This window comes from Cottoperca gobio, chromosome 22, assembly GCF_900634415.1.
Source record: "Cottoperca gobio chromosome 22, fCotGob3.1, whole genome shotgun sequence".
Classification (NCBI taxonomy): domain Eukaryota; kingdom Metazoa; phylum Chordata; class Actinopteri; order Perciformes; family Bovichtidae; genus Cottoperca; species Cottoperca gobio.
This window is the reverse complement of record NC_041376.1, coordinates 10,186,791-10,207,843: the sequence shown is the minus strand read 5'-3', so window position 1 is coordinate 10,207,843 and position 21,053 is coordinate 10,186,791. Positions and strand designations below refer to the sequence as shown.

Genomic DNA, 21,053 nt, shown 5'->3' with positions numbered 1-21,053 from the left:
TTTTATTCAGGGATGTGCATTATTGATTTTTCTCATGTCATGTCATATTATTACACTTTTTGCAAAGTCTTGCCCCTAGGCATACTGTACCTTTTTAACATTGATCTGGTATTACAGCAGCATGGACAGACCAGCTGTGACACAACTTTCATTCGTCCGTGTTGTTGGGTTTCTTTGGTACACATTAGTACACCTAGACACATTGTTCTAAGACTACATTGAAATGACAACAATGCTGAATATACTCTTAATGTGAAACGGATTGTTTTTGGGTTTTATAAGGTGCTTATTTCTCGTGCTGTGACCATATCATTTTCCCATCATACCAAGGAGTATAGCCAATGTCTTTTTTTTTTTTTATCATAATGAACTTGTACTTTTTTGATGTTGTAATTCATAAAACTTGTCTTTTATTTCAGATTTTGTGGTATAATTTCCTGAACATGGGACTATAAAAATGTATGTGGTAGCAGTGATGGAGAGAACATTTACTCAAATACTCTATTTTTCGGCATACAAATATGATCACTTCATAACATAACATAAACATAATGCATTCTTATAGATTAAACTGCCCAGCATTATTTTAAGTATTTAAATAGTTAAAATGGTTACATAATATATCAATAATAATGATCCGGTGATATGATAGTTCAAAATGTACATTTACTTCGATTGTGTTACTATTAATTCTGTACTTAAGTTAAATGTTGATTGCAGGGCTTTTACTCGTATGTTTTGTATAGTGTGGTACAGCTACTTTTCCCTGAGTAAATGATGTGAATACTTCTTCAAACTTTATAGTAACAGACGAAACATGCATTTTCATTTTATTTGAGATTCGTAGTCCAACCGCCAGGGGGCGATGTAGAACATATTCCTAACTTGCCTCGCGCGCTTCTCTAGTAGCTAGCTGGTAAAGTCATTGAGGAGAGATTTGACTGAAAAATGAATCAAAAGTAAACGCCTGCAAAATGAAGAAAGCGTTTACCGCAGAACAAATTTCGGATTGGTTCACCTCGGGGACGACGTTTGCTCACATTAAACTCACAGAAGAAGGGGTTGAAAGAAAGTTGGACGAAGCCTCGTCGAAAGAGACAAGGTGAGAAACGGAGGCAAAGTTAACTGTCGTTAGCTTGAAGTTGGCTAACCTCATGCTAGCTAGCATCTTTGGGTGTCACACCTGACATTCCTATAACATAGTTACAAAAAAAATATTTCGGGCAACAGGTGTCGCTTCCTCTATCGTAGCCATAAACTCTGACTGGTTAAACTTTTTGAAAATATAATAAATATTTAAGCAGCATGTGTCTGTGCGGAGTTTTAGCTAACATTTGGTCACTTTAATTAGCTAGCTGCATCAGTTTAAACTGGGGGAAGACTCACTGGTCTGTCTAAAAACTTTCAATATTGCCCCGTTACGTTTTCATGTGTTCAAAATGAACACGTGATAAAGGGTTTCAGGGCTGTATGCTGATTTATCTACACTGCCAGGCAATTAAGAGTCCTCATTTTAATATATAAAGTCTAAATACACCATGATCAATTTAAACCATTTAGATTTTTTTGCTGTAACCTGTGCAGTTTGAAAAGGTTGCAGTTATCTAAAACTCCCAAATTCCTATAAAATAAAAATACTGAAGACATGAGCTTAGTTTCAAACATGGGAGTCACATGATGATGAACACTTAAGAGATATCAAAATAATTTACAAAAAAATATGTTTATTTTTCCAGATTTTTCCACAATCTATTTTTTATTATTGTTAAATACATTATAGTTTTATCCTTCTAAGGCTCTAAAACATGTTAAGGGGAACATCAGTCTTTGGTTGAACTTTTCAGCCTGTGACCAGCAGGAGCAAGTGGACATTGCTTCACTCACAAGCCACAAAGGCTGTTTTTACACGCTTTGTCCATGTGACTTATGACCATATTACTTCCACCACCTGGCAATACATCCTTAAAATACATGCCCAACTGTACAAAGTCTAAAAGGCTTTTAATCAGGACTACACATAATCATTCTATTAAGTAAGGATTTAAAAGAGCAGGTGACAAACTAGTTATTTTATTGAAATAATTGTCCACCTAGCCTAACATCGTTTTCACGTTTTGGTCACAAGCTATGATATATCTGCAACTAATACAAATAATCAGGTTTTTGCATATTGTCTCCATGCTGTGGATATGATAACTGTTTGTCCACAGCAGTGGTTCTCTCACAGTGTAGTGCTGTACGTCGCTGTGGGCCTGAGAGGAACTGGATAGTAATATGGAAGGTCCCAGTCCCTGTTGGACCCTGCAAACAAACTGGAGTGCCGCATAGCTCTATCCACGTATCCAGAGATTGTTGGGATCTCCTCCCTTGAGTGGTCTCCACAGTTGGGGACAGTGGGTGTGACAAAGCCCTGCTTCATTATGTAGCGGCTGGTCCAAGCCTCCATTGGTCGGTGTTGTGCTGGCTGCACTGAGAGGTTATCCTCTTCATCATATTCTTTTTGGCTCAAAAAGTCACTCAGCACCTGTTTGAAGACAGATGCCAGCTCCCAGGGCATTATGTTGTTGGTGGCAAGCACCTCACGAAACCTGTGAAAGGACGCAACCAATAAAGTTAATGAAACACTTGTTGAAATAGCAGGGATTTCCATTAATATAGTATCCATCCAAATGTATCACAAATTTGAGCAAAACATTGCAGAAAAAGAGGGTGCAACAAGATGGTGTAATTAGCACCGCTCAGACCTTAAACGATAAACAACTATGTAAAAAACTGGATGGAAATGTGACATTTATGTTTGTTTCATTGGCTAATGTTAGGAAAGATTAATCAGATCTGTGTGGAGCGATGAAGAGACTGTTTTAATCTGCTGCTATTGAATGACGTACATTGAAGTCACATGCTTCATGTATGTCATCGTCTATTTAGCGAAATCGGTTTCCATTGCACTTTGTCACATTTAGTTTTTATCAATACATCTTATCCACCTCAGACAATAGTAAAGACTTTATTGTAATATTCTTTTAAATATTTTTTTGCATTTCCATTTAGGCTGTTTTATGCACAAATTGAAAATGCGCTTAAAAAGAGGTGGATGGAAATGCACATTTTCTATTGGCACTAATATTGTATAATTCAACCATGAGTCTCGTAGTTTTAAGAATCACATAACTAGGACAACAACACAGCATTTTGGAAATGGTACAAACATTAACACATTTCTTTGTAAATGTGTTATTCTTTGATAATGTCGTTATGTAAGCACATACTAGTGACCTAGTAGTGAAATGAATAAGTAGGTCACAATGTTCAACCATGTAGAACAATGTTTTTTTTTTTATAGCATTATGGCTAACATAGAGATAATGAGTTGCAGTCTGGCTTTACTCAGCCTTCCAGAGCATCCTTCACCTTCACATGTTCACACCCTACATCGCCGGCCTCTGTGACAGTAACACAGAATGGCTTTCTTGGCAGCTTGCCCTGCCTCCCTTTCCCTTTGGGTTTTCTCTGCTTTGCCTGCTGTCAGGCCTTGTGTTGATGCAGTAGCAGCTAGCCAATGTTGACAGCATATTAATATGAGGACGGAGCATGGCATGGCTGCTACCATCACCTGGAGAGCACGGTGGCTGCGTGGATGGGTGGGATCTGGGCACACAGGAACTCCAGTTGGTGTAGCTCTGATGTGGGGATGAGGGTCCGTAACCTGGGGTATTTCTGAAACCAATGGAGACCCAGGGCGCTGTGGGCCAGCCTGTGCTCCCGCTCCAGCTCCCTCGCCAGATGCTCACGTTCCTCCACATGCCACAGGAGCTCTCTGATCAACATACGACTGGGTACGACCCCCGAGGTCTTCAGAGGGGCTGCTTCATTCTGAGCATGCACTCTTGATTCATGGGACCATTTCATCCAGCTGAACAGGGGACATGGCAGTCACAGCAGACTGTCCTGAAAAACTGAAAAAATGATAACCATTTGTTATTCTGGACCATGAAGCCATGACTCCCCCACAGCACTGTTTTAACTCATTTTGTTGCTTCAAAACAAGTGTTACACCTACACATGACAAGACAGCATTAGACCATGTGATGAACTGAATAAAGCAGGTAGCAAAAACTAAAACACATTACCATGAGAGAGAAATTCAAAAGTAATGGTGAAAAAGCAAATATGACGACAAAAGCGAAAATCCGTATTTTCCTGCTGTAGTTGATGATTTTTTTTTATCCAACCCTATCTCTGACATAATCTTGCACTTGTACTGACATTTTTCGCTTCAAAGACCACAATGAGAAATGTGAGAATTGAGTGAGGACTTTTATCCAAAACTGTTATGCCCTATTATAATTAAAAATGTAAGGTTGACAATGAAAGATGATCACCCCGTAACCAAGCTGACTTCTGTTCCCTGCCTGATTGCCTTCATTTGAAGTCAAACTCGGAGAAGGACGATGTCCCAAGTGTGTGCATTTGGCTTTTTTCCTCCGACTGATGGATCCATCCCAGCTTCCACCTGGATTCAGATGGATTAAACCGCCTGCAGGGTCAGAGGTCAGCCTCCTCGAACACAAACTGTATGTGTGGCTTCACACATTGTAAGGTTGCAAAACAGAGCTATTCAGGAATCTGATTTGATTCTAGTTCTTAAAGACCGTTCAGTCTTCCAGCATGTGCAGGAAGGAAATATCACACTAACATCTGTCTGAAAATTGGAAAGAAAGATCTGTACTTACAGGTGAAAATTGCACCACTGACGCGTTTATGAGATATTCAGAAATTGGGCAAAGATGAGCTTTTCACAGAGTACAGCCTTCAGCCTCTTGTCTCCATGGGTCAGTCCATGTAGACTTCATGCCTTCACTCGCTGTCGACTACGTCCCTTGATGTCAAATGCCATCAAAAGAGCACATCACTTGTGTGTCGGCAGCAATCCTCCAATGTCTTGGCTGTTGGAAGCGTTTTTCCTCTTTGTGTTATTGTCTTGTTCCTATGGTCCCTCCCACTGCTCCTGTCACGCAGACTTTTTCCAGGAGAGTTAGTCACACACTGCTAACTGACTAAGAGCTGTCACCTCTCCTCTCCTTTCACCCCACACTCTTCTGTGCAGTGTGCAGCTTTGTTGTTAGGTCAGCTGCTTTGTAGCTTGCAGGAAATGTGTGCATTGGAGAGAAAGGAAGAGGACGAGAGTGCATGTGTGTGCACAAGCCGTGGGTGTGTTGTGTTTGAGCTCCTCTTAGTACTGTCAGGGTTTGTGCCTGCTGTTGCGATAAAATCCTCCCCCCACTAAGAGAGCGCGTGAGGCAGAGACAACTGGGTGAAACAGTGCTTTGGGCCTGGTTGAGCTGACCAGAGGCAAAGACTCAAATGAGCAAAGTTTCAAATGGTACCAAGTAAGTAAGTGGGCAGAGCTGCTGGTATTTTCACCCACTGTGAACTTACATTTTAAGTTTACTTTTAATGATGACCTCTGTTACTCAACTTGGAATTTGTGATTTTAAAAGTGATTATAAAAACATCTTAATTTCTGAAAATTGCCCTTATTCTCGGATGTCTGTTGGTCAAATAGCATTAAATGGTGCATTACCCAGCATTAGCCTCAACAGACGTAGCTAAGGAGATGACAGCTGATGAATTCGAGCATATTCACAGCGCTACGTGTTTATGCATTCAGTCATAAAACACAGAACCGCAGTTTCTGCATGGGTCTAAAGTGCATCCTGAATCTGAAAAGCAGTTAATAAAAGCTGCTATAAAGCTCAGCCTCTTAACTTTAGCAGTACATGCAACAGAATTTGTTTACGGTAAATGCATGTTTCTTACCACAATGCTCCTTGGGACTTTGACTTTTATGCTTTCTGAGATGATACTAGCAGATATATGCTGAACAATGGTTACGCTGAAGTATTTACCTATTCATTGCTGTGAACAATTCTTGAAGGAGGACTGTCACATATAAGTACAGAGAAGGAAAATAAATGGGTCACAGTATTCATTGCTTAATAGAGCTTTAAAAAATGTATATAAACGGCTTAAAATTGCTTACATTTTTTTTCAGCCCATCAGAGGTTCTTGATGAGGACAGCCTGAAAAATGTGAACTCTAATGGCGGGCGGTTTCACAAACAAGAACATGCAGGGAGTGAGTGTTACAATTTGTCTTAGCTTTTTCTTACCCCACACAATACTAACTTACGTTGTTAGATATACAAGAATCTGCTTTCTGCCCCATAAGGTTTAACCGTTTCTTTTGCATTCAATTCTGTATCCTTAGGTACTGCTCCTCCTCCACTTGCAAGCTACGAGTACCCAAGCTTGCCCATAACCAAAAACAGACAGAAGGTAGAATGTACCACCCATACTCCACATACCCCCAAACCCCACAGCCTAATAGTCTAAAAGTACACTCTCATTCTCCTGTAGTACTTTCTCTTTTGGTCATGTTAGGAGTAAATGACCATAATGTCCTCAGGACATTGGTGCACTTAAGCTATTACTGTTTTCTCAAGATGAACTCGGTGTCCTTTTATATTGCCTAACAACAGCTATCTTAAAATTCACTGGTGTGCATTTATTTGTTGTCTAATAAAGAGTAGTGTGTGTAAATGTTAGAAGCTCATGCTGTCATTTAAGCTGCACTTTCTTAATGCAGATTATAAAGTGTGGACTGCCAGTTACAAATCAGCTTAGCACACCCATCTGCTCTACAATTTAATTTTAACTTATTTTTATGTGTGTGTGTGTGTGTGTGTGTGTGTGTGTGTGTGTGTGTGTGTGTGTGTGTGTGTGTGTGCTTGCTTCCAGCTGATTTCCCTCATAGAAAACAACTCTGTAGTGATCATTCGAGGAGCCACAGGCAGTGGCAAGACCACCCAGGTGCCACAGTACATACTTGACCACTACAATGACAAGAATTCTGCATGCAACATTGTGGTCACCCAACCACGCAAAATTGGGGCCTCCAGTATTGCCCGATGGGTTGCCAAACAGCGGAAGTGTACCCTGGGTAGTCTGGTGGGATATCAGGTGAGTGCAACATTTAGACAGAATCTGGTTTACTTCAACTGCAATGCAAATACATATATGAACCTGTACATACGGCCGTAGCTCCTACCAATTTTGTTTTTTAAATAATAATAAGAGAATAATAGTCACAAAGTCATTCCTACACATTATGTGCCACACCCCATGGCTCCACTCAAGCCCACCTAGGGGACCAGCACGTCGGGTCAAATATGCGCAAAACACACCTCCGGCAGCCAAACACCAAAACCCTGCCCTCCACTCGAACACGTGCACCCACTATTAAGCACCCCCCCACGGACTAAACCAAGTAGACTGCACCTGTCTCACAGGTTAAGAGTGTTTGTATGCATGTGTTAACAAGTTCTTGTGTTTGCATTTTTGCTAGGATGTCTGGCTGTGTCTGAAACAGCATGTCTAATAATAAATGTTGTCTCCGCTACTTGGCCTCTGCAACAGTGTCCCTCTGTGACAGTGGGAGCAATGATAAACAGTTAGTGTTAGTAGGAGTAACGGTATGTTCTTTATTTGTGTACCTCAAAGGTTCTTTTTGATTTTTGTCTTTAGCCCTTCAGAAATGTCTTTATTGGCTGTAAGAAAAGAGCTCTATCCTTGTTCTCTTCTTAGTTTTCTGTCTGTGAAAATCGTGCAGTCAGGGAATGGAAAGTTCTTTTATGCTCAGAATTTAGTCGGCGAACCAAAAAGTATTTCCCTGAGGTCGGACACTGGTAGCAATGGATTTCATTACAGGTCACTGGTATTTTCTCAAAGACCAACCAGAAAGTCTTTTTGCCATTGTAGATATTAGTTTTTAAGACACTGGAAAAAGTTGAGGCCTAAAGCTACTGTAGAGGAAGCATAATGTGTCCTCTCAGTGCAGTAACATTGTACAAAAACACCAAAAGATGTTACTATGGCACTGCACTGAGCTAATGTTTCATAGTGATCCTTTTGTCGAGTAAAACGACAACAAGAAACTACAACAATTGGAGGTCCTCCACAAATAGATTTTAGTTCCTCTCAAGTAGGTGCCTTTTGTCATAAGTCCCCAGTGAGAGTGCCAAAAAGAGATGATGGTCATTTTCAGTGCCAAAACAAAAGTATGTGTACTGTTGTCCAGATTTATGAGTACAACTTTGAATATTTGTATTTCAGGTTGGGCTTGAGAAGATGGCTACCGAGCACACCCGGCTCATCTACATGACTACTGGAGTGCTGCTGCAAAAACTGGTTGTAGCCAAGTGCCTGACAGAGTTCTCCCACATCTTTGTAGATGAGGTGCGTAAATATAAAGCGGCTTTTTCATTTATTTAGTTGTATTAAGTTAAAAAAATGTTGGTGTTTGGTTTTGCTGTGGTTTCATCCAAAATATTCTGCTGAACAATATCAGTTCAGTTTCAGGTTTCAACTCGTTCTTGACAATTTGGTCCAATTTGAGCTTTTTAACTACTCTGTCTTTGCCCAAGGTTCATGAGCGTACTAAGGAGCTGGACTTTCTCCTGCTGGTTTTGAGAAAGCTTCTTCATTCCAACTCATGTTATGTCAAGGTAATTGCAAGAGCAAAGAAAATCCCTTTTCTGTCCTCCTTTTGCATCAGTTGAACTCTGTCACAGGACCTGTGTCTCTTCAGATCATTCTTATGTCAGCCACCATTAACTGCAGACAGTTTGCGGAGTACTTCGGCACGCCAGTTTGTGGCAAAATGAACCCGGCCTACGTGTTTGAAGTGGAGGGGGCACCATATGTCATTGAGGAGTTTTATCTGGAAGACCTCCAAAGACTGATTCCATACAGGGTAAGAAGATGGTAAATGTTTGCAGATGCTACTGTTCTCGGTATTGAAATTCATAGTTAATGTGTAGAATTTGTCTGTATCAGGTTGAGCCGGCTTATCTCGATGACCCTTACATTTCATTGGAGATGTACAATATTGCCATCAGTCTCATCCAGAGCTTTGATGAGATGGAGGGAAAAGATTTCAGGTGCGGCATTTAGTATTTGAGCACACTGGATTGCTTTAACAAATGGGAACATAAAGTAGTGATCATGTGTGTTTGTGTTTGAGCAGCAAAGCAGAGAACAAAAGTGCCATGACTTCATCAGAGAGGGGTAGTGTGCTGGTTTTCCTTCCTGGTTTTCACGAGATTGGCTACATGCAGGAGGCCTTGGCCAAGCTGGTCCACAAAAGGTGAGCTTTTAAGTTTTATTTCTTTTGTTGAATCTTTCTCTGTAGCTGATACTTATTGCCTTCTTTGTCCGTTTTGCTGGCTTCCTTATGAGACAAGTCAGTTTTGTTGATCAGGGAAAAAAGATCAGAATTGGCATCTCTTCTCTTCATAGTGCTTGTTAACCTGTGTTATTTGGTACTTGTGTTGACTGTTTACCTTTTACTATTTCAATGAATGTGTTTTTGTTGTTCAGATTGCAGGTTTATCCTCTCCACTCCACTGTGACTCTGGAGGAGCAGAATGGTGTGTTTCTGTTCCCTGTCCCTGGATACAGGAAGGTAAAAAACATTTAGTCTTATTCTGTCTCACATGTGTTCTTGTACCCGCCGTACCGATGATCTCCTCGTCCTAACAGGTCATCCTTTCCACCAACATCGCTGAGAGTTCGGTGACTGTTCCAGACGTCAAATATGGTGAGTTTCCTTGTCCTTAGTTTGTTTTCATCTAATAGCTTAATATGAATTTTGTAATTATTATAAAATGTTAATTTGATTTGTGCGTTTCTTTTGCCTTCACAGTGATTGATTTCTGCCTGGCCCGTCACCTGGTCTGTGATCAAGATACCAATTATCAGTCTCTGAGTCTCAACTGGGCATCCAAAACCAACTGTAACCAGCGTCGAGGTACAAGAAGTTTACCTCTAAAGTGCAAGTATCTGTTCACTTCGGTCCCTTTTACACCTATTTCCTCTGTCAGGTAGGGCAGGTCGAGTGTCGAAGGGCTACTGTTACCGCCTTGTTACCAAAGAGTTCTGGAAGAATGAAATCCCAGACTACATGATCCCTGAGATGCTGGTAACAGAATGTGCACATGAGAGTTTTCTTTCTGTTTTTTATTTAAATCATTGCTTTGACCCTAATTACACAATGAATCTATGCCATACTATTTGCCTTCCTCTCAGCTTGCCCCGCTGACCAACATCATGCTGAAGGTGAAGCTGCTGGACATGGGAGATCCCCGCTCCATCCTTTCCACAGCCCTCTCACCCCCCAACCTTGGTGACATAGTGAGGACAGTGCTCCAGCTCAAAGAGGTAAATAAGTGCAGATTGATGATTCTCCTCTGAGAGAGCATTAATGTTTAGTCAACTACATATGAATGTGTGGCTGTAATTATGTATTTGGGCGTGCTGCTGACCACCCAGCTCTGTCACAAAGTGTTAGACCAGGAGTTCTCTGGCAGGAGCTATGACTCAGCCAATGTTTGCATGAGTCTGTATGAAGGGCAGTGCTGTGTCATTATGTTTGTGTGGGGAAGGGAAAGTGGAGGAATTGTACTCAGGTTTCTTTCTCTCACTGACAACATTTATGTTTTATTGTATACCATTTTTATATCTTTCAACTTTTTAATGACAATAGTTAAATGTAATAAAAATAATATGTCAAATTTCCAACAAATTCTATAACTAACAGGTAATGAGTCAAGGGAAAAAGTAAGTATGTACCAGCCATTTTAATCTATCTATCTATTATCTAAATCATAATAAATTAATCAAACTATTGTTCAGAGGTAAGGTTTTAGGAGTTGATTAGACGTATAAACGAAGCCTGCTGTCTTCACACAAGCTGGATGTTTCATTCTGTAGATAGGCGCGCTATCTGCAAAAGGGGATGGCAGGGGTCACAATGACGATGGCGAGCTAACGTTCCTGGGCCGAGTGCTGGCCCACTTGCCTGTGGACCTGTGCCTGGGGAAGATGATTGTCCTGGGCCACATCTTTGGCTGCCTGGACGAGTGCCTCATCATAGGTCAGTCTGTCATTGTGGAATGGACCACAGTTACTGCATATGCACCAGTTTACAGTTGTAGATGTATACATACAAAGAATCTGTCATGACGTAACATGTAATAATGCGTCTTCGTGGGCTGTTTGCACAAAAAAGAAATAACAACTTGTCTTATCCTCAGCTGCCTCGCACTCTCTGAAGAGTTTCTTTGCCATACCATCCATGCAGCAGCTTGCCGGCTACAGGTGAGTCACATCCAGCAGCTGCACTGATTCACAGACTGCCAGGCTGTCAGTCTAGATAATCTTTGTGTCCCACCAAAGTGCCAAAAGGTATTTTTCAACCCTATTTTCCCATGTTTTCATGTCTGAGTGACGATTGGGAATTGGTCGAGTATAGAATGAGAATGCTGCAGACAAGCAACTTGCTTCAAATAAATGGTATTGGGCAAATCCGCACCGCCAGTGTGCGTCCACTAAAAGGGCTTGTTTTTATAAGTGTTTGACAACATTATGGGAAGGACCCTACAGAGAAATGAAACATTTTATATCTGGTTTTCCCAATAAGTTATTTGTATGTTTTAGCAAATCAGAGCACAAATAGTTTTTCTTGCAGTGCCCATGTCGATGCCTTCAGGGACCAGGTTGCAAACCTGTCACATGTTTTCATCAGACCACTTGCATGCCAGAAACCGATATTCTGTGTATTGTATGTTTTTTCTTTGTGCACTGAATAATATTTGTTATTCCAGGAGCAAGTTGACCTTTGCCCGTGGTACACACAGTGATTCTATAGGTTTCGTCAATGCCTTCAAGGTAATGTGTTTGTTGGCAGGTCAGCAGCAAGTTGTGGTATTCAATGGATTTACATATTTTAAAACCCTTCCCTATTGTCCCTTACTGTCAGGCATGGCACTCATCCAAAAAGAAAGGACAGCTGAGACACCCAAAGGTGAACAAAACAACACCAAACATCAGCTCACTGAAACAACACACGCTGATTTAAATTTTTTTCATATTGAATAAGAATAGTCAACTCGTTGTTGTACAGAGCCACCTCCTGACACTCTGCAGCTTTGAAGTATACATAGTTGCTCTGTCCAATTGGTAATGAATGAACATAGCACTGTATGAACGACATTTAGCACGCTATATTGAAATAGATTAAGTGAGTGTTGTCCCTATTTAGATGGTTTATTCAATTTCACCTCAGTTGGAGAAAGGTCTCTCTGCCCATGTTAACATTTAAACTATTCTCTAAAGCTTTTTATTTGGGCATTAAAAATCAGTGCAACACGTGTTTTTTCTTCAGTGTTTTTTCTTGAAGTGTAAGTTTTCTTTGCATTTGCTGCTCTCCTCTTAGGATGAGCTGGACTGGGGAAAAGAGAACTTCATTCAGATCAAGAGGATCAGGGAGGTACAGAGATGAAGCAGAGAGCTGGGTCACATTGCAGGATGTCTGTGTCATCACCCATCCTAGTTCTTCTAACAGTGAACAACAGACTACTCCCGTTTGTAGTCGCGTGTTACCAAGAATGAAACTTGCTTCTGTTGAGTGACCGACAGTCTTGGTTTTTGAGAGGCTTTACTGAGCCTGGTACAATCGGACTGTAAATATGTAATCTGTGTAATGCTGTCACTTTTCCGTAGCAGTTTAAACTTGGTCTTTAAGTTCCATGATATATTTTAGTTATTGATGCCTTTTGGTGCACAGTTGATTTCCAGTCTTTACGAGCTAATATTTCAAAATTGAGTTGTATAATATTGTAGCTCAGACATCCTCTGAAGTTACTCACTGTCCAGGTTGCAGAGCTCTATGAGGATCTGAAGAAGCGTGTGTCCCAGTTCAACATGCATGTGCAGGAGAGCACTCAACCCTTGGATTACACCAGCGCTCACAGGCAGAGGTTCATTCTTCAGGTAAGAGTCAGTGCTGCACATTGTGAAAAGGCCCTTTCCTATTAGTCAAAAAACCCACCAACCCCTGACTTGTGTCTTGAGTGGGAAAGGTGACAATCAACATTCATTCCCGGGATAAATGACTCTGGAGTAGTCACAGGTATTAATCGGCTCCAGCTCCGACATGACACCCGGGTGGACACGCTAACTTCCTCGCGTTTCCGGCGCGATTCTTTGATGAATATTGAAGATGTCAAATCAACAGGGATCTGGACAGTTATAATAATTTATGAATGTACAATATATACAATTTAATATGCTCTCCTCAAAGCCACCAGACTCCAGTCAGACAACAGAAATGTTACCCTGCTGATCATCGAAAAACTCACTTCATTCAAACTCGACAGAAAGAAAACCGTCTTTCCACTGTTCCAACAATCACCAACAACTTTCAGATTTGAAAGAGAGACTAATAAGTAACGGATATAAAAAAAAAAAATGAAGCAACCACTGTAAAAACGTTCACTGGCATCCATGCGACTCCCTACTTTTCTACTAAACCTGCGTTCCAGCGTGTCGTGAAGTCGAACGTGACGCATCTGAAAAGAAAAACAGAAGGGCATACTCTTCTACTGGCAATGGGAAAGAAGTCCAACGGCTATTTTTAGCTGGTTTTCCCATGTTTAAAAATACCTGCACATGTGCAGTAGTTTTGGTGGGAAAAGGCTATGTGAAGCTATACAGTGTACACTTCAGATCCAGTCATCACTGTGAATAAATATTAAGCTACTGAATAGCCACACCTAAATGTCAGTTTGTTGCACCTCTCTTTGTTTTAGGTGATCGTTGCTGGTGCCCACTACCCCAACTACTTTGTCCAGGGAGAAATAGATGAAGACCTGGCTTCCAAAGAGTTGTGTGGATTCAACCCCAGAACTACCGTGATGGTAGGACCCATAGTGTTGAGAATTGAGAACTGTAGGAAATCATAATTAAAAAATGTTTTGTGTAATGACCATCAAAACCCTTATAGGCTAAGTATGGCTTTAATCTTCAAGCCTTATTATGTAGGAGGTAAGGATATTGTAAAATAACATCAGAACATGTGTTGTTTTCAGCTGAGGAACCTCCCTCCATACTCTTTCCTGTATTACAAGCAGCTGCAGTCTCTGTTCCGCCTGTGTGGACAGGTCAAAGCCATTTCCTTTGAGAGCTCCAGGTACTGAAAGTCACTGTAGCAAATCAGACATATTTTTTTTAAATCTACTCACCGGTTTTTAAAGAACACTGAAATGTGCATACTCCTAATTGTCTGACTGTGTTTTCTCAGAGCATATGTGGAGTTCTACAGGACATCCCAAGACTCGGGGGTTCTGCCTGAGGTGTCTCTTGCCCTCCTTCTGGCACAGCAGAGTCCTCCCATTGGAGCTGTCTGTCTTCCCCATCGAACAAATAGAAATGTTAGCTGAGGGTAGAAACATAACTCACATGAAATTTGCACGGTACGGCACTATTCACACATTATGGAAATCTTCTTTCTGTATGTGAGTGAGTGAAATCAGTTGCTGTATGAACTAAATAAATATCTTACATTTGCTCATTGAGCAAAAAATGTCATAAGAGAGCAAAGGTTTTACTGCGTCTGTCTTTGGAGGCTGAACCCTCTGCGCCACAGGCTGCATTGGTCAGTGCCCCAGCTCTGAGCCTTAATATAATCTGACATCCTCGCACTCTGCATGACTCTCCAGCTATCACATGGACTCACAGAGGGGAGGTTTTAGGCAGAAGCAGCACCAGCTTCTCCCTCTGGGAAGGGGATGGGGTGACTTTCACATTATTAGCGATCCACGATAATAGAGCTCAGCAATTTATCTCACTGATAACTTTCCCTTTAACACTGATGATTCCACCTGCCTTAAACTTTAAAAATGTTGCCATGTTGTGATAACCTCAAATAGACTGTTATGCCCTTGTTATGTCAGTAGGTGGCGGCATTTAGCTGTGAATTTTCTAGGGACCGGAGTTAGTGGGTACGGGTGAGAACGAGAGTGCTGTTATTTATTGATGTGTTCACGTCCTGCTAAAGCAGTACATAATATTGCCGATGAGAGCAGATACTCTACCAGTCCTTCATTAGAATAGCCGGTTGTCAACTAATGCGCAATGATGAGCACTGACAAAACAATGTTCATCACACTAGTTAGTGCCAAAAAGTAGTTAGCAAATAAGTACAAGAAGACTGTTGCTTATGTACTAAATAAATGTAAATCTTCTGTACACTTGCTGTGCAGGGTGAATGTCGACTTCCAGACCCTGTCTGTCTGCCCGGTGGGTGTGGTGAGCGGGTCCATTGACCCAGACAAGTTACCCCCCAACCACTTGTTTGTGGTCAACATCACAGAGGTCAGTTCTTTACATTTAATTTAGTCGAACAGAGGTACATTTCAAAAGAGTTACTCACTTGTTGGGTTTTTGACTACATTTCTGAATCTTGGATGGATGTATCCTCTCTTAACTGATCTCTGCTTCAGGTGGTGGAGGTGGGTCATTTCTGGGGCTTCCAGGCAGATGAAGCCAGCTTGGAGAAGCAGCGCCATCTGACAGCAGAGATAAACTCATGCACGCTGCACCCTATAACTGTGTCGCTCTACCCCAACCTGCTGTGTCTGGCTCCTTACTCTGAGATCATGGAGGAGAACATGTACTACCGCGCCAAGATCCTGCACATGCGTAACATTACAGTGGAGGTGAAAATAGCTCACACGCTGCAGCTTTCTGATATCGTGCACACATTTCATTTTCTCAAAACAAATCTCCTTTTCTTCTCTCCGGTCTGATTTTCAAATGGCTCTATTGTGATCATGTCATGGTAGAAGGGAAATCAGTGAATTATGGATTTTAAACTCTACCATTGATTGACTAAGAGAAATTGAAGCTTATTTTAGCTAAATTAGTCATTTCAGTGTTTTATATTGCCCTTTGACCAGTGCTCCCACCTCTGTGCAACCAAATATAGACTTGAATATTTTTACATTGTGGTACAAATTCTTAAGTTAACGTTAACACTTTTATTACATGAATGTTGCACCAAGTTTTTATAATTATTTAGCAATTTCTTTTAGCTAAATTTGCCTAGCCATTAGCAGAGTGAAATTAATTTGAATATATAAATCTATAAATATAAAACTGACCTTATTGTTAACCTCTGACTCTGGGAAATCATTCTTAATAGCAGTATGGGATAGCAGTTGTTGATGTTACTTTTCGTACCAGAGTACAGGATATATGTTGTTGCCCTGCAGGTGTTCTTCTTGGACTTTGGCAACACAGCGGTTGTTGCCTGCAGCAGCCTCAGGGAGCTCCCTTCTGACCTCCTGTCTCACCCATTCCAGGTAGCAATATTACGAATGGTCAGAGAATAAATGAATGTGTTCCACTGTCCAAGCTGTGAACTGGCAGTAACACACCTCTGCTCACGGTCTCAGGCTCAGGAGTTCAAAGTTACTGGGATGTGTCCTTCAGTCCAGTCCATCATCCTGGGGAATCAATGGAGCAGCCAAGCCCGCGACCGCTTCATCACGCTGGTGAAGGGCCGCTCACTCTTCGTGTCGCTGTACTCCATCCTCCATGGTGTCATGCGGGTGCAGCTGCTCATCAACACAGAGACGACAAACACCAGTGTGGTAGACATCTTGGTGGAAGAAGAACATGCTGTGAAGGCCGACGAGAGCTTCGATTCAAAGGTGACACACCTGTTGGGAGCTCAGGTTGTCCCACATGAAATGTTTTAGAAATCAATCATAACATTCCCTACTTAAAGCAATGTCTCACCTAAATACTGTATGTCCGTTTAGTAATAACAACTTGACCCCTGCAGGGATGAAAGTAGTGTTACATTTGGGAGTTATTTTTGATTTAGTTTTAGACTCTTTCTTTAGACGAACATGCTTATTAGTTTTAGTCACATTTTAGTCATTTTTAACCTTCATAGTTATAGTCTAACTTTATTTGATGAAAGGTCTCTACGTTTGACTTATTTTACTTTTAGTCAAAATGTTAAACTATTTTTTAATGAGTCATATTTTTTTATATGAAGTCTAGCCAAAACCAATAGTTTGGTCATTTTAGTCGAACCTTTTTCCCAACACTGCTTGAAGTGAGTTGATAAAAGTTATTAGTTTTCCTCTTCAGGGTGCTGTGGTCAAGCTGGATTAACATCAGTTACAGTGTACTTCAAAGTTTTCATGACAAATAAACAGCATCTCTAGAAACTCTTCTAACCGGACCTGCTGCATATTCCACTTAATCGTTGACAATACAAATGCTTTGTAGGTTCAACCCATAGAATTTCCAGAATATAGCGAATGACATATTGTGTGTTCTAACAACGTTGCACTGCTCACACGATGCCACTTCCCCTTTGTACTTACAGTACCGATTTCTCCCAGCAGATGTTGTGGTTGGACGCTTTTAGCAACATTGCTTTGGTGTCACTAAAAATAAAAGCATGAATCATGGAGTTGGTTGGGTTTTTTGCTCAATCTGACTGTAAATCCCTACAAGAAACCCTGATGTGTTGAGAAAAAACATATTTGATTTTTAAAGAAAAATATCTTCACAATTCTAGCCCAGATTCAGAAAGATCCATACAAATGCTGTGTGCCATTCTCTGTCTCGATGTCTTATTTTTGTTTGCTCTTGCAGCAAAACCATGAGGCAATAATGTCCCTGTACAAGGACATGGAAAGAGGTACATATGTCCCCAACGCTGTCAGCAGCTCCTGGAAAGATCGGAAGAAAGAAGAGAAGGAGCTCATTGACAAATTGCTCGCCCACTTTTCCAAGAGCCGCCAGTCTCATTCCAAGACAAAGGCAAGATACACTGCAGCTTATAGAATATTTTCATGTTATATTTGTATTAAAAATCTTAAAGATAATAAGAGATTTTTTGCATAGCATTTCTCAACAATATTACAAAGGGATTTACAAATCGAAAGAAACACAGTAACAATAATTAAAAACAGTTAAATAATTACAATCAATTAAGAAAGAACTTTTACATTTAAATTGGTTTTGAGGAGGGATTTAAAATAGGACAGACTTTGAGTGTCTGGGATGCTGATATTTTGATATTGAGAGGATGACGGCATCACTTCTGCACTGTCTGTTGCTCTCAGTTCGTCCAGGAGATGGAGCCATTTCAGTGACTCAGTTCATGTGGCACACCCAATTCTGTCTGACCAGCAGAACAATAACGACTGTCAACAATAACCAATGTATTCATACATCACGTGTTGTGTCTGACTGCAGCCTTCCTTCGAACACCACAGGTTCATCTGTATGGACCAAACAGTCCTAATAAGATAAACTTCCACAGCTTGAGCCACAAGATCTTCTACAAGTAAGGAATTGCGTTCAGAAAGACCAAATTAAACTTGCAAGTAGGGACGCGGTGATAAAGGATTTTATATGGGGTCGCAAAAACACTCACAATATGAGTTGATTGTGGTGAATTCACATTATTGGGATAAAAACTAAATGTAAGTTAAAGTGATCAAGAATAATAGTGATATTATCGTGTGTGTGTGTGTGTGTCCGTGTCCTGCAGGACAGTGTGTGTTGAGGGAAGCAGCATCAACTTCTTGGCTCTGAATGAAAACCCTCACTACAAACATCAGAGGATGCTGGTGGCTGGGACTGTGTCAGTCAACTCCACAGGTACAAATACAACATCTTATAATCAAATGTTATTAAATTACACATTTGTCTTGGGGGGGGCTTTACAGACTGTACAGCATACCGCACAAGGAAAAACTCCCTGAAACTAACTCCACAATTAACTTGGGGAAAAATGGAAGAAGCCTCAGGGAGAGCAACTGAAGAGGGATCCCTGCAATAAATAGATGTTGTGTGTTACAACAGCTTAATAACAATGGATCACATGACTACATGTAAGATGAGAGGGGTTGATTAAAAACTACAACGCACAAAAACTATCAACCATCACCCGTCCTTCTCACCTCTACAGAGCTCTTCTGACTCATTTTTGGTTGAAAATTCCAATCGGAGGTGGCTGTACTGTACACTAACAGGAAAACATAATGGAACATATTGCAGGCTAAAGACCCAGATATCTTTCTCCGTAGTTGGTATAAATATTGGTGGCCAGAATTGCCAAACTCCAAATGGATGCTAATGATGCTCTGTCTGCTCAATGAGAAAACATGCAATTTTTTGGCTAACACATTTTTTCAGACCAACTTTATAAGGCTGTAATAGGGTAGGGCTGTAATTTGTTCTCCGTCTTAATGTCAAAATCAACTATTGCAGCTTTAAATGTGTGGTTGTGTTGCAGGGACACGTATTCTACTGAGAGACACCTCCATCATGCCCGACATCCCCGGACTGCCTGCACTCATAACCATGCTCTTCACTCCCGTCATGGAGTTACGGTGTGTCAGATGCACATCATTGAACTCATTATAGGCAGCATCATCCAAATATCCATGTTAATAAACCCCCATATTTGTAGCACTGATGAAGAGAGGACCTGCTACACTGGCGCCCTCTGTGGCTTGGGCTGGAACGGTCAAACACAGAAGGGCATCCTACCTGAGCATGACATCGAACTCACCTTCGACGTCAAATTTGATGTTGAAGACATCACTGAGGTAACAGCTGTGTTGTGACTGACTGCAGTTTTTGCCAGATCCTTTGTGACTTATTAATCTTTGTGTTGGACAGGTGATTCTTATTGATTTGATCTATTTTCAACACGATTTCTCTGTTTGTTTTTACTCAGGATCGCATCACCTAATCATTAGGATATGCTTGAATTTGAACACTCATGTTCACCAAAAATCGTTTTAAAGTTTGAAATGAAACAATCCTGTCGTTATATTTATTTGTCGTCTCATAGAGCTAGCTTAGTATTAAATAATCATGATCAAAGTCAATATGAAGAACAGGGATAGAAAACAAAAACAAAGTGACAATTGATAGCTGTGGGTATAAAGGAATTCTGAAAACTTTTTTATGCAATTGCATTTATAGTAACAATTTGAGTCTGGACATTTTTGTCTAGGAACCTTAAAAGTGCTTGAATCTTACCCTTAAAAAGCCGTACAAACCCTGTAATAATACATATCTAAAATAACACTAGTATAATAGCAGTAATAAACTCAAGATCAGGTTGGAACAATATTTGTGCTAATGATTGACAGCGCTGGACCTGTGTCTATGATATACATCTATTCTATTCTATAATACGTTGATGCCAGTATTACATGATGTAGCATTATGCTTTGTTTGCCTGATTGAGTCTGTGTTGTCTTTCTTCTTCAGATAAATGCTTTGCGAGTGTCAATAAACCGGCTGGTGTGTGAAGGGCCCAATGGCACGATGCATCTGGAGCCCGATAGGATCAGCCACCTGCAGGAGGACTGCAGGGAGCGCCTCATAAGGTCACTTACATACACCCACAGAAATCAGTTACAAGTGTGAAGTTCGATCCATGTGTATGCAGTTATTCTTCTGTGTTTATATTATGTTATCCAGGCTGTTCACTAAGTCTCCTCCAAGGGAAGGTGGCACTCAAGTGTACTTCCAAAAACCCGAGGAATGGAACCAGGTACATGATGGAGCTCCTGCATCGATTATTTAAAAACAATGTATATGATCATTAGCCCTGTCCCTGTTTGGTGAGCACAGTTTAGCTATGTGTGTGTATTGAAAGTGTTTGTGTGTTGAACGTTTAGGTGGATCCTGCTCTAAAGATGGATATCGTCGAGCCTGGAGGAGGAAAGACCAGAGGAGTTCTCTTTGAGCTGCATCCTGTCACTCTGCTCAACAGCTGAAAAGTCACTGTTCTTCTAGAAATTGTGTTGAAACGGAACTGATTCTAATGTTGTACTATGAACAGTTACCGGGAAGATTTAATTATGTTCAGATGAGTATTTATGTTTTATTTCAAATGGGACTGTAGCTTATTGCAGCACAGCAACATTCTCAATCCTTTGTTGTTCCCGCTGGAGTATTTATTCCTTGTTTAAATAAGTGGCAGGCTGCTGATCAGAAATGTGAAAGTTGATTGATGACACTCATCCTGTATAGCTCTTTGTAACAGCGCTTCAGCAGTGGGCCATTAAAAATAGTTGTTTGCAACAGATGAGGCTTGTCAAT

At 40.8% G+C, this 21,053-nt stretch overlaps 2 protein-coding genes across 3 annotated transcripts; one reads left to right on the top strand and one right to left on the bottom strand.

Annotated features, from left to right (window-relative positions):
• Positions 1-120: 120 nt before the first annotated feature.
• tdrd9 (tudor domain containing 9) lies at positions 121-21,040 on the top strand. The gene is given in 36 exon segments (XM_029460306.1): positions 121-1,102; positions 6,056-6,138; positions 6,271-6,338; positions 6,801-7,022; positions 8,175-8,297; positions 8,486-8,566; positions 8,650-8,814; positions 8,898-9,001; positions 9,088-9,207; positions 9,441-9,525; positions 9,603-9,660; positions 9,766-9,870; positions 9,944-10,041; positions 10,149-10,280; positions 10,833-10,995; positions 11,156-11,219; positions 11,726-11,789; positions 11,881-11,925; positions 12,337-12,390; positions 12,777-12,893; positions 13,712-13,819; positions 13,991-14,091; positions 14,203-14,290; positions 14,292-14,374; positions 15,164-15,275; positions 15,404-15,619; positions 16,175-16,264; positions 16,358-16,615; positions 17,577-17,744; positions 18,203-18,273; positions 18,481-18,590; positions 19,228-19,324; positions 19,405-19,543; positions 20,217-20,335; positions 20,430-20,502; positions 20,630-21,040. Coding segments are annotated over 36 exon segments (4,011 nt in total). The 5' UTR covers positions 121-974; the 3' UTR covers positions 20,729-21,040.
• rd3l (RD3 like) lies at positions 1,686-4,942 on the bottom strand. Of its 2 annotated transcripts, XM_029460312.1 has the most exons (3): positions 4,734-4,942; positions 3,614-3,956; positions 1,686-2,588 (listed from the first exon to the last, which is right to left on the bottom strand). In XM_029460312.1, exons 2-3 carry the CDS (start codon positions 3,907-3,909, stop codon positions 2,222-2,224), a joined length of 663 nt encoding a protein of 220 aa, XP_029316172.1. In that variant the 5' UTR covers positions 3,910-3,956; positions 4,734-4,942; the 3' UTR covers positions 1,686-2,221. The 2 variants fall into 2 exon arrangements, with proteins under 2 accessions (XP_029316172.1, XP_029316173.1); XM_029460313.1 differs by lacking the exon at positions 4,734-4,942 and having other exon boundaries at positions 3,614-4,052.
• Positions 21,041-21,053: the final 13 nt, after the last annotated feature.